This window comes from Loxodonta africana, chromosome 1, assembly GCF_030014295.1.
Source record: "Loxodonta africana isolate mLoxAfr1 chromosome 1, mLoxAfr1.hap2, whole genome shotgun sequence".
Classification (NCBI taxonomy): Eukaryota; Metazoa; Chordata; class Mammalia; order Proboscidea; family Elephantidae; genus Loxodonta; species Loxodonta africana.
This window is the reverse complement of record NC_087342.1, coordinates 225,087,629-225,103,039: the sequence shown is the minus strand read 5'-3', so window position 1 is coordinate 225,103,039 and position 15,411 is coordinate 225,087,629. Positions and strand designations below refer to the sequence as shown.

Below are 15,411 nucleotides of genomic sequence, written 5' to 3'. Positions count from 1 at the left end.
TGCTGGGTTTGAACCAGGGCTTCAAACCAGTTCATTCCGGTTCAGACCCCTGCTGAGAATTTGCGTTTCCAACCCAGATATACTGAATCAGAATTTTAACAAGATCCTCAGGTGGTTTTTATATAAAACTTCTTGGGAAATTGTTAAAAATACAGATTCTCAACAGGGAACTTGTTAGAAATGCAAATTCTCAACAGGGGTTTGAACTTGTAAGAACTAGTTGGAAGCCCTGGTTAAACTGCTGACCTTTCCGTTCGCAGCAGGGCACTGAACCATCACACCACAAGGGCTTCCTTCTGATGGGGGTAAGCGGAACCTTTGAGGGCATCTGTTAACAGGCAAAGGGAGACTAACCCATGGGTCAGCGGACAGAAGGCAGGTGAGTATTTACCTCATCTTGTGTAAGAAAGGTCTCGCTTTGAAGTGGCTCTAAGTATAATTCAAAGAGGCAGCTCAGATCCTGAAAGATAAAAGAAGAGGGTCTCGAACAATGAGCCTCTGAAATGCCCAAGAGACCCCAGTGACCTGGCAGCAACTCCAGTGACCCCCTGCTAGGAGTGAAGAAGTTACGTCTTCTTGAAATTCTTAATCCTAAATGTGGTGGTTCTCTCACCTAATTCAAGGAGGTTACCACCACAAATCCCGAAACCAGCTGGATTTCACATTTGTCTTTAGCGCAGGTAATCACCTGCTTTGCTTAATTAGGTATGTTGTTGAGGGAACAGGCTCTTTCTTCAGACTTCAGCAGCAGGAGCACCGTTTCCCTGCAGGAAGGTAAGGTCTGGCCGGTTCCTCCTGCTGGGTGCGAGCTCAGCTCCTGGTGGATCTGGCCTCCTCCCTTGTGTCAGGGAGCAAGGCCGTGGAGCTGGGAGGGAAAGGACAGAACCTGGGGGTGCTGCAACGTTGGGGCTGATGCACTAGTAGAATTTCAAACAGCATATTCAGAGGGAAGAAAAGTCTTCCACACATTAGCAGTCCCAATGTTTAAAATCTAGACCATATTTGGGTCTGTAATAAACGAGTCCCCCCAACTACAGAAAACAGGGAGTTGACTATAAAACCTCTTAGATAAAGACGAAAAAAGAATGTGAAGCCAACATCAGTATATAATTTAGTGATAGACATATTTCTCTTGTTTCATTTGTCCTGAAGAATTTTGAGTCCTAAGAGTCTAGAAGTAGTTGACTACAAAGTCAAATACTTTGACTCATTTTACAAGGAGAAATCTAAGTCCCAGAGAGCTTTGTAGAGACCAAGGCCCCTCACCAGAACTGGATGGCGCAGGTCCAGAGCCAGTGGACGGGCCCGAAGTGCCAACAGCGTGTCACCATAAAAAATCCCTGGCCTCCCCCTAGCCTGGCGCCCCCAGCAGGCAGCCTCAGAGCAGAATGATGGGAAAAGTCACTGAATCATATCCTCCTGGGAACACACGAAGGTGAAAAGGCTACGTGGCATGCAGGGGTCCCCGTTAGATTCAAGAGTGACAACAAGTACAACTCCATGTTAAATGTCAGCCACAAAAAGAAATTAGGAGAGAGAAGTGGGGTACGGGAATCACAGGGGCACCAGGTGCTTGTTATTTTGTCAGACACAGAGGTGGGCACAGGATATTCCTGGCCCCAGCTGGCACTGCTCAAGAGGACTTACTGGGCACCACAAGTGGGTCCACACAGAGAGGGGTGCAAGTACCACAGCACCAGGGGCCCTAAAGAAAGCAAAGTGCAGGGTGCCTGCTGAGGGAAAGGCAGGTTGGTCCTCTTTGCCCAGTTCACCCACAACGGGCATCTCAGTGCTCAGTACTCAGGACCAGCATCACATCAAAATGACCCTCCCATGCAGTGTGGCCTGATAGCAAAATATAATAACAACAATAATAATAATAAACAAATGGACGCAGCGTCTACTCTCCACTCGGCCTTGATTCCTCAGGTGAGAGCTCGCAGGCTCTCCTGGAGATGCCAGAAGGGCCCTAAGGCCTCAGAAACATTCCTGGCTCACATTGCTTCTTGGACAAGGGTAACTGTGGACACACAAGGTTATTCAGAAACTGAGCCCAAACACCTGGAGAATCCCTTCTTCTCCCCTCATCCCATGCTGGGCAAGGCGTAATGGAAAATGAAATTGTCACCTTCTATAACTTTTCTTTTGCCCCTGTGGAACCAAAGGAAGGGGCTTTGGGTAGCTCTCCTGGGCCATCTGTGAACAGGGCCTTTGCTGAGGTCCAGGTAAAACTACAGCGACATTAAAGATAGAGGAAGTTCGGATTTATCTTGTGGAGAAAGAAGGTTAAGAGCTGAGTACGTGTGGTAGGGTTTCATTTGTGGACTCTGCGTGTCAGAGCCCAGAAGGGAGAGGAGGCCAGCCCCTCAGACCCCAAATAAGACAACAAAGGCCTGAGAGGTAGAGGCGGCCACCCACATCACATGGCCAGACCAGGCCTGGCTTCTCAGCCCACTACCTCGTGCCCCTTGCTACAGATGAGGCCAGCTTAAGATGGTTCCAGAGCTTCACAAATGTAGCAGAAGAACTCTGTCTTCCCAGGCTCCTGTGCACTTCATAAAATTTTCCTCAGATCACTAACGGGGGGTTTCTGAGATAAACGAGTGAATTCTCTGGGTCTACATGCACTCAGCAAGCACCCCCTCTTTATAAAGGCGTGAGGGCATTTCCACATGAAGACCACAGATCCGTGCGCAGGTGTCTGCTCTGCAGGAGACCACAGGGCCGGCTGGGCCCTGGGGACAGCCTCAGCCCTGGGTCCTGTGTCAGCAGTCACCATGTGCACATGCTCCCCAGTTCCTCATCACCCAAAATCATCTTCAGCCCCTCTCCCTAAACCACTACAGACTCCCTGCCCACAGATTGCACATGGCAAACTAGGACACCTGTTTCCATAGTGAAAGCTACCTTGGTAACGAAACAACCTGACAGTCTAATTTTCGACAGTCCTCTCAGCAACTCCACCCTCTTGCCCCTGCCCTCAGTCGTTCAGTGCTCGCAGCAGTGGGCAGGGCCCAGAGTAGGTGGGGAAGAGAGAGCAGGAAAGGAAGGACACAGGCTGCGTTACCTTCACGTAGGACTTCTCCGTGTCCACGAGCTCCTGGATGACTTTGCGGAGACGGTCTGCGTCGGAGAGGTGGCGGGCCAGGGGCCGGGGTGGGGCGTCCCGACTCTCCCGCGGTGCCTCCATGTCGCCCGTCTGGGTATCAGTGAAGCCCCTGCACAGTGCCGCAATCTGCTCAGCGCTCTGAGAGGGGAGAAGAAGGGGGAATCGGGTGATAGATGCTCGCCGTTACCGCCAAGGACACAAACAAGGTCCTTACCTCTGCCCAGCATCCTTTCACGTCTCATAGGAGCACACACCAGGGCAAGTGGTTTCACTTCCCTAAAGCTGCTATGGTTATCACTCAGGAGAGAAGTAAGGAAGACAGGTGCCTATGCTCCCGCTCAGCATTTACACAGGATGCTTTTCATTGACCAAACGGCTGTCTGAGATGCCTTCTTTAGCACCGAAACCACTGAGGAAAGGTGCAGGGCTAATACTCCGCAGTTAAGTTGAAGTGGCTCTAAATCAAGAGCATATGGCTTCCTTCTGAAAGAGACTGGAGGAGCCCTGGAGACTACAGACCTAGACACCCTTCTGACCTGGAACTGAAGCCATTCCCGGAGACCACCTTCCAGCCAAATCATAGACAAGCCCATAAAATCATAACACCCAAGAGGGAAGTGCTCTTTACAGCAATAAATTATATGGGATCAAAAGGGCAATAGTTGCCCAAAAGCAAAGATGAGAGGCAGGAAGGGGTAGAAAATCAGGAAAAAGAAAACGGAGAACCTAGGATGGAAATGGGGAGCATGCTGACACACTGTGGGGGATGAAACCAAGGCCAGGAAACACTATGTACAAACAATCGAATGGGAATCTAAGTTGCTCTATAAACGTTCACCTAATGCAAAAAAGAAAAAAGATTTAGGTAGATTATAAATCAAAAAAAAAAAGAACGAACGAACATACAGCTTTCTTAGGAGCACGAAGAGGAGGGTGCCCCCTTTGGGCCACTCTGTTCCCTCTATGGCTGGCTTAATGCAGGTCTAAGCCCCCTCCAGAAGCAGCCCCAGGAGGGACAGGAAAGGTGCAGCCCAATGGCCATTTTGGGATGGCTTGGCCACCGCGGGCCTGGGCTTCTGTCCTCAAACTCAAGCCGTTCAGCTCTGCAGTCCCGCCCATGTAGCAGAGCTATGACAGTGTTTGAGTTGCTGCACGTGCCAGAACGGAGCAGAGACAGAGATGTGTGAGGAAGATAGGGCCCCCGCCCCGTGGGGTGGAGCACCCAGCGAGGGCACAGACGACTTATAATACGGCCTGGTGAGCGCGGACGGAGAGGGGGAGCGAGCTCTGTGGGGCCCCTCACCGATAAGCGATGAGCGGAGCCTAGAGCTGGTTCTTAGGCAGCGAGGACGTGTCAGTCCCAGGGAGCGTGGGAGATGAGAGAATGTGTTCGCTTCAGGTAGTGGGGACAGAGTCACACACACTCAGGGAGAAAAAGGAGCAGGAATACTGGGGCGACTCAGAGCCTTCGGAGCAAGTGCTCATTGAAATTTAAGCCCAGTGTGATCAAGCCTTCTCAGGCTTGATCCTGAGAACCTATTTGTACACCCTGCCTTAGGCTGGTGGTTTAAATCCTCAACGTGTCTCGTCCTGTATGCCTCCATAGTTCTCGAAGCATCTTCGATTACATTAAACAATCTCCATCCCAAGTTAACTAGTAACCAGTTGTCACCAAATCGACCCCGACTCAAGGCAACCCCGTGTGTGTCAGAGTAGGACTGTGCTCCGTAGGGTTTTCAATGACTTATTTTCTAGAAGTAGATGACCAGGCCTTTCTTCTAAGCACCTCTGGGGGGCTTTAACCTCCAGCTTTTTGGTTAGCAGCCAAGCACATCAACAATTTGCACCACCCAGGAACTCCCCATCCCATGCTTCCCCCTCCTGTGTCACTCTTGGCCACTGCCCCAAGTGGCTGGCACAGTGGCTGGTGCACAGGAAGTGTCCAGTTTATCCCTGGCACACTGACATTGCTATCTAATAACAAAGTAGCCTAGTCCCAACCCAAAGTGTAATTTGCAATCCCAAGCAGGGGGAATGGTTAAAACACTGTTCTCCATCAGTCCTTGACAACTTTCTGTCTCTCAGCTACAACTCTCCTCCCTTTGGTTTAAATGCCTTTGTGCCTGGCCTGTATCACTCAGTCTGTCTGGCGTAAAACGCTGAGCTTGTCAGGAGCATCTCTTAATACGTAATTCCTTTTCTTGGCTTGGATAGTTCCTGAGCACGAATAACTGGCACATGCTGCAACCAAAGAGGAGAAGAAGTTGAAAAGCGTGCTGGCCGACCTCAGTGACCTGAGGTGTGCTTTCATGCCCACTGTCTCCTGACAAACTGAAGTGTCTCAAGAGAAAAACTGTGATATGTTCTTTTTCCTGCTCCCTCTCTCCATGTCCCATTCTCCATCTCAATACAGTATCTTCATGTGATGGAAACAATCAACATTAAAACTCAAAATCGCCCTTCCGGTTTGTCTTTCAGTTCAACTCAGTGAGGACCAAGTGAGGTCTGCTCTGTCTCCTAGGAAGTGAAGACAGGTCCTGCACAAGGAGGTGAGACTCACCAGGTGAGGAACACCAAAGCTCAGCATAAGGCAGACGAAACCAACACAAGCTTGTGTGGAACAAACTAAAGATGTAATACACATTAAACAGTAGAAGCATCACTTTGGAACAGGTTGTCTGGACTTCAGGGAGGAAATAGGTTGGAACCTGGCCCTTGAAGAAGTATATTCCGAGGAAGAACCACAGAATGAGCAAAGGTGCCATGGAAAAACGAGCCAGTCATGTAAACAGCCTAGGCCAAGGGGGAGGAGAAGCCGAGGCCCCACACATATCTGCTGTGAGATCACCTAGGCTGCTTGGTTCTTTAAATACAATTGCTCCCCTTTATTTTGCCCATAAATTTTGGTGCAAAGGTCCAATTAACCAGGTAACAGCTACTAAGCCACCAACAAAACATATAGACACATCTGATATAAAATAATTTACTTCTAAAATGGTTCAAAGCATATGTAAGTACGAATGATTTCTCCCTGGATTTACATATTATCCACTTGTTTCTATTTTTAACTGTAAACACAAGTATATTTCTGGTAAGGCCTGTCAGAAGATGTTAATTTCTGGGTAAACTTTCAAAGAATAAGAAACCAGATATAGATCTGAAGGTCATTGGGTACGATCAGAATGCAGCTTGATCTATCAAAATGTCTCATATCATATTTAAAATAAGCAAATTTCCTTATCATTATGAAGGAACTCTACCACTGTTCAATCATACCCTATAAGCCTAATGATAAATCCTAGTTGCCGTCGAGTCACCTCTGACTCATGGCAACCTCATGTGTGTCAGAGTAGAACTGTGCTCCATAGGGTTTTTAATGGCTGGTTTTTCAGAAGAAAAACACCAGGCCTTTCTTCTGAGGCACCTGAACCTTCAACCTTTTGGTTAGCAGCCAAGCGCGTTAACCATTTGCACCACCCAGGGACTCCAATGATATATAGCAAGAGTCAAATATAACAGTCCTGCCAACAAGGAGGTTTCCTTCTCTTCCAGGATGTGAGCCTCGTGAAGGAGCACTAGGGGATATCTCCAGTACTCTGAGTTCTGCCCTCCTTCTTCCCAGTGGACCTAAACCCTGGCCAGATTATTAGCTTTCTTTGAGGAGCTTTAAAAAATACCCATGCTTGTTAGGGTTATGATTTCATGGAACATCATAAGTAATTGGTCTAATATTGCTTTTAGTGTTTCTATTCTACCTCCTAGGTCGCTGTGTAATGCCTGTGGTCTTAAAACCTTACAAGCAGCCATTCAAGGCACAACAATTGGTCTTTCTTCACCTGGAACAACAGAGGAAGAAGGAGAGTCAAGCATAGGAGGAGGACATGAAATGTGTGGCTAATTGCCTCCATGAACAAATGTCCCCTCTGTCATGAAACCAGAAGAACTGGATGGTGCCCAGTTACCATTCCTAAACGTTTTGATCAAAGATTCTACAGAAGAATCCTGATCAAAAGGGGGAAAATGTGAAACAGAATTTCAAATTCTCATGGAATCCAGACTTTCTGGAGCCATTGAAGCTGGATGAACCCCTGAAACTGTTGCCCTGAGAGAATCTTTAAACCTTAAGCCAAAAATATGCCCTGAAGTCTTCTTTAAACCAAACAGTCGGTTAACTTATTTAGTGATTAATGTTTGCCTTGAATATCATGCTCTTTTGAAGAATTATCTGTATAGGATCAAACTGACAACAGCAAAGGGAAAGCTTAGATTGGAAGCTTAGGGAGCACAAAGTTTATGTTAATGGCGGAGGAACAATTTGGAAAAGGGGGGTGACTGGTTGCACAACTTGAAGAATGTAATCAATATCACTGAACTATATGTATAGAAATTACTGAATTGGTGTATGTTTTACTGTGCGTACTTTCAACAATTAAAAAAAATAATTTTTAGAGAGAAAAAAAGAAAAAATCCCATGCCTGGATCAGCTGAATCAGGACCTTTGGGATGCCAGGTGTGTGTACTTTTTTTAAAAGCTTCCTCAGTGATGCTAGTGGGTACCCGTGTGGGCAAGCATCTTGTGTGGTCATCCCCAGAGTGATGATGGACACAGCAGGTCGCCCCATGCCCAGTCTGCACTGCAGGGTGCCCAGGGGCAGGAGGAAGAGGCTGGAATCACACCATGACCCAGGTGTTCCAGGCATGGTCCTCTACTGACTGAGCTCAACAGCCAGGATAATAACACCAGACTCCAAAACGCACTTACATGTAATCTCTATACTGGGATTTGCACGGCAAGCTCAGACAACATAATTCTGCAATCCTAAAAAATAACAGTTTCCAGGGCTATAGACTCTATATTAAGCTCGCATATACTGCATAAAATAAGATCTGACAAAATGCACCATAAGTTAAATGGCATCTGGTGAGATTACAGCTTTGCCTTACTGCAATGTCAAAAATCACACCTAACAATGCAGTGTTAAAATAACGAGATTTTAAAAATAAAGTATCTTGCCATTTTAGAAAATCAGAATGCATTTTCAGAATACTTCTGGCGAGATTAACTTCTCAAAAGTGAACGTTAGCTGGGATTTTCATTGCGAAAGCACCTTTTAAGTACCACAATTAAGTGCTCAAGTGCTACAAAGCCACCTTTTGTGCAGTTGGCAGTTTAGCTGGTGTCTAAGGGAGGCGGTGAGGATAACTTTGGGTCAGAAAGAGGCAGGGCCCACATAAAAACCTGCACAGAAATGTATGTAGCAGCTGGGAAAACCTGGAAGCCACCAAGATCTGCTGCACAGGTGAATGGGTAAACAAACTGTGGTACCTCCATACAGTGCAGACTAACGCACGTTGCGCAGTGAAGAAGCCAGTCTGCAAAAGCTACGTCCTGTATGATGCCAGCTATACCATGTTCAGGACAAGGCAAAACTAGTGAGACAGTGAAAAGATTAGTGGTTTCCAGAGGCTTGGGGGATAAGGTAGGGGATGAAGAGGTGGAACACAGGGCATTTTTAGGGCAGTGAAACTCTTCTGCATGATGTTGTCATGGTGGACGCATGACACTGTGCATGCGTCAAGCCCACAGGGCTGTACAACACCAAGAGTGAACCTAATGTAAACTATGGACTTAAATCCACAAGGATGTATCAATCCTGGTTCATCAACGATAACAAGGGTACCATGTGACTGCAAGCTCTTAGTAACTGGGGGAACTGCAGGAGGGAGAGAGGGGCATATGGAAACAACTTTCTGCGCAACTTTCCGACAAACCTAAGATTGCTCTTAGAAAAATAATAAAGTCTAGAGAAAGAGAAGAAGACATTGCTGACCCACACTACCGTCTGGGCCCATACTGACCAAATGAAAAATCTAAAAAAGGAAACAGAAAGCAAGCATGGATGGCCCCTAAATGGAGAATTATTATTATAAATGTTTTTTAGATTGTATGGGAATGAGTCACTTCAGTGCTTACATTTCGGTTCTTCCATTCTGAGTGAAGAGATGGTTAAAGGTGGAATTTGGGATCTATCTGACATGTGCTGACAAGCAGTTACTAGAGCCAGTGACTCTTTGGGTTGGAACATTTCCACCTGTTTACGTGGTGATGAGCGGAAAGCATTGACTGAAGAGTCCGGAGACCTGAGTTCTTGCCTGAGATCCTGGGGGAAGCCCTTACATTTCTGCGTCTTCTCAACAATTTCCTGAAAGCCCTCCTGAGGCTTAGCAGGTGAGGGGAGGACACATCCACAGGAACCTTCCTGCACAGGGCTGTCTCCTGTCCAGCTCTCCCCCAGCCCTGATCACCCCTAGGTACTTGGCAGAGTGTGGACAAAGCAGGCTTGCTCCTCCCGCTGCCTCTGCCCACAGCTCTCCAGGGCCAGGGAGGGCCCAAACACACACAGGTGTTCTAGGGGGAGCCACCTGCCTCTGGGGGCCATCTGTGCTCAGACAGGTGAAGGCAGCTCATATACAATGACAACTGTGGTGTCTATGAGGCTGATAGCCACCCTGGAGTGAGGCTTTCAAGGCAGAAGACAGATATGCATGAATTGGTTCTGGCGTGGGTGAGGTGCGGTGGCCTAGCAGTGTGTGTATGTGGGTTCAGAACAAAGAACCCTGGGACTTGGAGCGAGTGCTCAGATTGGTGTCTTACAGTTCCTCGCCATCAGTGCAAAGAGTCTGGGTTCATAGCGGGCCTCATTTTTTATAAGAGGGCACAAAACAATTATTTTCTTTATGAATTCATAAAATGATTAAATGAAAACTTTTTTTTTCTAAATCTATGCTGCCTGGAAAAGCAGTGATATTGATCCAAAACAAAAAGTTTTCAAGTTTTTGAGGTTACAGAAAGGATGATCCTTGATGAAAAATGATTTGATCATGTTTATAGACAAGAAGCAACTCAAGAAGGAGCTCCGAGTTAAGAAGACTAAACAACAACAAAAAAATTTTGTTGTTTTTTCTTTAAAAGGTATGGGTAAGGACAATGGCTGCCTTATATTGGGGCTGAAAGGTGTCTATTTTCAAGGATTCCATAAAGCCATTTCTCAGGAGGGGCACCATAAAACGGCTTCAGGTAATCAGGCACCTGGCCTCAGCTTCTCCTTGGAGGAGAGGAGGGGCGGAGTCCTGTTCTCAAACCAAGCTCCGAGTCACTCCAATGACCCGCCTAACCTTGATTCGGTGCAGTGTTTTTTATCAGAAAAATATCATGGCAGCCTCCTCCTGACTTAGTAAAATCTATTCCCCGGGCGATAACAACCTTCATATTGACTTTGCTCTTATTTGGAGACATCACTGCTTGAAGCTTTTCGATTTCCCTGTGGGTTTGGGAACCTGAACAAAATTCACTGCAGGTTAAGTATCATACATTATCCAGAACTATCTAGAGACTGGCTGAGATTTTATGACCGTTCCAGGGAATCTGAGTGCTGGTCAGGAGTCCTGCCCCTCATCAGAGCCTACACGGTTCCCAGCTTTCCTTCTGGGCCCTCACTGAGAGACTCTAGGTACCGCATCACTTGTCAAAGGCATCTGTTCGCACTACTTGGGTTCAAAAACACTTGCAGCTTAAGAAAAATGGCTTCAAAGTGCTGCAAAATGTAGGGTAATATTTCGTACAGAAACACTCAAACCTGAAAGGCAGCATTTGGAGACTATATGCACTACTTTGGAATCCCTGGTTTAGAGGAAAAGAATGTTAACTTTGCGGGGGGAAGTCAGGAACAGACTTAGCCAACATGCAGACCTAAAAGGAAAAACATCCTCACGTGTTTGGTCAGCGGGTCTTACTGTAGTATGCGATCAACGTGGCAGAGCCACAGCCCCCACCCCATCCTCCTCCCGCTCCACCACGCTGACCGGCTTCCAGCTTCACACCGAGCCCTCGGCATGGGCCAAATCCAAGTCTGGATAACGTGCACCAAGTATCACCCAGGATATGAGGCAGGAGAACTAGGTTTTTGCTACTTCTGTCAACCCTTAAAACGTTGGAAAAAATTACAAATAGGTTTCAGGCCCCGGGTGAACGGCCAGTTATCCTCCAGGAGCGTCTGGCCCTGGGAAGCTGTTCGTTTATATGGTTTGCACTCTCTTTACCAGTTGCTGTTGAATTGATTCCAACTCGTGATGACGTCGTCTGTGTCAGAGTAACACTGTGCTCCATACAGTTCTCAGTGGCTGATTTTTTGGAAGCAGATCACCAGGTCTTTATTTCAAGGTGCCTCTGGGTGGACTCGAACTGCCCATCCTTTGGTTAGCAGCTGAGCATGTTAACCACTTGCACCACCACCCAGGACTCCTGCACTCTTCTTACTGTGCACTGAAAACTCCCAGTTCATTGTCTGGAAGCCATGGGCGTTTGTGTTACAAAATCATGTCAGCATGCACGTGGCGTCAGCTATCACATTCCAGCAAATTACTGAGAAAAGCCTCCCTTAGGAAAAAAAAAATCAAAAAATTCTACAGAGGACTTCTCAACTCACTCTGCACTTTATTGAAGCCCCTGCCTAGCTACCAGAAAAATCTAACATTATGCCCAAATGTGACTGGCAGAAGGAATCTAGAGGGTCCACCGAGAGTTAAGGGACTTCTCCAAAGAGGCTAATGGGCAGAAAGGGCACCAAGGTCTTCATTCCAGGTGGAGCCCCCAACTCTGGGACTTCACGGCAAGACAGGACGAGCCCACCTCCTACAGGTCCAACAACAGACACAGGGTGCCTCTCCTCCCACCAGGTGAGATAGCTGGGGCGCCGGCAGGGCTACAGGCTGCCTGGAGAGGGTAGCACCAGACCCATCTACCGTGGAGATGATCAGGGGAAAAGAGAAAGGAAGGAAGGAAGGGGCGGTGCAAGGAACTTCAGCAGGGAGCCGGTGAGAGTTAAAAAGCACATTCAAGACGATTAATGAAATTTACATTTTGGGGAAAAGCTATGAGTTTCACAGTGATACACTGAATAAAACTCAAGGAAGTGCCATGGGACTTTATCTTTAACAAGATGGTACAAAAAGGATGAGGAAACACTGCTCAAAAATTCCCATACTCATCACTTTCTAGATCAGACAGGTCTATTTCCAAAGGTTACACCAGGCAGAGTGGGAAAGGAAAACTGCGGAAGTGAGGGAAAATCTTTTATATGGAGAAGTAGAATTGTTCTCCGTAAATTATGGTACAGCAGTAGAGGAGATATATGCAGAGGTTACTAATGACGAGAGAGACTGACATCTGATAATCAGAAAAGGTGAGCATGATTTACTGTTAAGGGAAGAGAACAGATCTACATTTTTAATATATAGCTAGTGTACAGTCATACGCCACATAACTTCTGTTCGGGCAACGTCCAACAGGAGATACGTCCATGCTCCCTTAAGGTTATAATAAAAAAAAAAAAAAACCAAATAGAGTACAGAAATCCTGATCAGAGACTAGGAAGTAGTGGATTTATGCATGTCACACTGGACAATCACAACGATGTTCAAAAACAAAGGAAAAATTCTCCAAGCTGGATCAGCTCCACTGAAAGCTACATGGCTGACGAACTTACAAGCGGGATCTATGTCAGATACAGGGACATTGCTAATGACAGGGATCGGTGGATTGAGGTCCAAACACAAAAGTGAATCCCTCTCAGCACGTTGAAGGTCACTGCTGAGGCACGAAGCTTGTTCAGACACTTAAAGCAGGACCAGACCATGATATCGAGCTTCGTGCTAGTTCTGGTGGCTCAAGAGCTTCAAACGCTTGTCACTGCATAATCAGGGGAGTAGCAAGGCTAACAAGTGCCCAGGGCAATCTCTAAGCTGTGCAGTCCCCCTCCACCAATTCGAGCACCCAGGGGCAATCTCTAAGTTGTTCCCCCCTCAATTTCAAGATGAACAGACATGGACAGCAGTGACTCGTCAGCAGAAACACCTTCCCCCTCCCTCTTGTCCTGCTGCCTCAGTCAGACACCTTTCATCTCTGTGGCACCTTGGAAGGCCATTCCGTGCCTTGCCTGTGCCCCCTCGGACCTGTGCCCAGGGGCAAGTGCCCTGCTCTGTCCCACCACCCACTGCGCCTCTGTGCATAACGTGAAAGTGAGTGGTGAGTCAGCGAGTACTGATGCAAAGGCGGCAGGAGAATTTGTTGAAATCTTAGATAAACCAATTGTAGAGGGAGGTTATCTGCCTCAGCAAATTTGTAATATGGACGAAACCTCCTTACTCTGGAAGGTCTGACAGTACCTTCATCTGTACTATGGCATTTGCACAATGTCCAAAGCATATAACATCCTATTCACAGAATGTATCGTGGACGTTGAGCGACGCATGACTGTATATAAGGCTAATGTGCTCAGCTGCTAACCAAAAGGCTGGAGTCCACACAGAGGTGCCTTTGAAGAAAGGCCTGGCAATCTACTTACAAAAAATCAGCCACTGAAAACCCTAAGAAGCACAGTTCTACTCTGACACACATGGGGTCACCATAAGTTGCAACTGACTCAATGGCAACTTTCTTTTTTAAAATAAACGAAGTTTGGGGCCTGGGGTGGAGAAGTACGTGCCAATACCCCAAAGCAACAAAGGGCATGGAGCAGGCCAGGAGCTGAGGCTGATGTGGCCCTGGGGCTGGGGTAGTGGTGGTAGATGGGACAGGAGAGTGAGGCAGGGCCTTGGAGGCACGTGTTGAGAATTCTGGACACCACTGGAAGAAGGGACGTGGTATGCTGTTGTTAGGTGCCATTGAGTCGGTTCCAACTATGTATCCTATGTATCCAGAACGAAACACTGCCCGGTCCTGTGCCATCATTGCAATCATTGTTACACTTGAGCCCATTGTTGCAGCCACTGTGTCAATCCATCTCGTTGAGGGTCTTCCTCTTTTCCGCCAAGCATGATGTCCTTCTCCAGGGACTGATCCCTCCTGATAACATGTACAAAATATGTCAGACACAGTCTCACCATCCTTGCTTCTAAGGAGTATTCTGGTTGTACTTCTTCCAAGATAGATTTGTTGGTTCTTTTGGCAGTCCATAGTATATTCAGTATCCTTTACCAAACATCACAATTCAAAGGTATCAATTCTTCTTCAATCTTCCTTATTCATTGTCCAGCGTTCACATGCATATGATGCGATTGAAAATACCATGGCTTGGTCAGGTACACCTTAGTCCTCAAGGTGACATCTTTACTTTTCAACACTTTAAAGAGATCTTTTGTGGCAGATTTACCCAATGCAATGTGTCTTTTTATTTCCTGACTGCCACTTCCATGGCTGTTGATTGTGGATCCAAGTAAAATGAAATCCTTGACAACTTCAATCTTTTCTCCCTTTATCATGATGTGGCTTACTGGTCCAGTTGAGAGGATTTTTCTTTTCTTTATGTTGAGGTGTAATCCACACTGAAGGCTGTGGTCTTTGATCTTCAGTAGTGAGTGCTTCAAGTCCTCTTCACTTTCAGCAAGCAAGGTTGTGTCATCTGCATAAGGCAGGTTGTTAATGAGTCTTCCTCCAATCCTGATGCCCTATTCTTCTTCATATAGAGGCATGGGATGGAGAACTTTATATTAAGGAGAGGAGATCAGGGGAGAGCAGGGGTAGGTACAGGTGACCACAGTGGTCCTGACAGGACAGCAGCAAGCCCTGCCACCTACCAGACACACCTTCACATGGAAGATGGCAAAGGAAATCATCAGGATGGCGCTATAGGAGAAAGGCGTGCTCTGCCCACTCCCCTTCCATCAGCACAGGCTCCCTGCCCACCCCAACTTCAGCGTGAAACATACGCAGGGCCTTAAAGTATGTTTGGACTAAGCTTTCTTAAACAATCCCTTTTTTCAAGACAGGAAATTTAAGTATACAAGTTCTGGAGTTAAAACCCTGGCCCCAGCAATTACCCACCATAAGATCTCAATTCATTTCTCCCTGTCTCAGTTTGCTCTCCTGTAAAATAGGGATCACATTTTATAGGGCTGTTGGGAGGATAAAATGAGATAAAGCACGTAAAATTCCTTAGCCCAGTGCGAGGGATCAGTAAAGGCTACTGTTGTTAACAGCCGTTGGTTGAGTCAGGCCCAATTCATGGAGACCCCACGCACAATGGAAAGAAATGCTGCCTGGTCCTGAGCCATCCCATGATTGATTGGGGATCAGAACATTGTGATCTGATCTGATTTTCGGAAGTGGATTGCCAGGCCTTTCTTTCTAGTCTGTCCTGGTCTGGTAGCTCTGCTGAAACCTGTTCGGCATCGTAGCCACACACAAACCTCCACTGACAGATGGGTAGTGGCTGTACATGAGGTGAATTGACTGGGAATCGAAC

At 47.0% G+C, this 15,411-nt stretch overlaps 1 protein-coding gene across 3 annotated transcripts in view; it reads right to left on the bottom strand.

Moving 5' to 3' along the window:
* TIAM2 (TIAM Rac1 associated GEF 2) overlaps positions 1 to 15,411 on the bottom strand; it is a 187,601-nt gene that overhangs the window by 17,773 nt on the left and 154,417 nt on the right. For all 3 annotated transcript variants that reach the window (XM_064292543.1, XM_064292547.1, XM_064292541.1), the window contains 2 exons: positions 3,068 to 3,247; positions 392 to 460 (listed from right to left, as the gene is read on the bottom strand). In XM_064292543.1, coding sequence (XP_064148613.1) covers positions 392 to 460; positions 3,068 to 3,247 — 249 coding nt within the window. The remainder of the gene's footprint in view (positions 1 to 391; positions 461 to 3,067; positions 3,248 to 15,411) is intronic.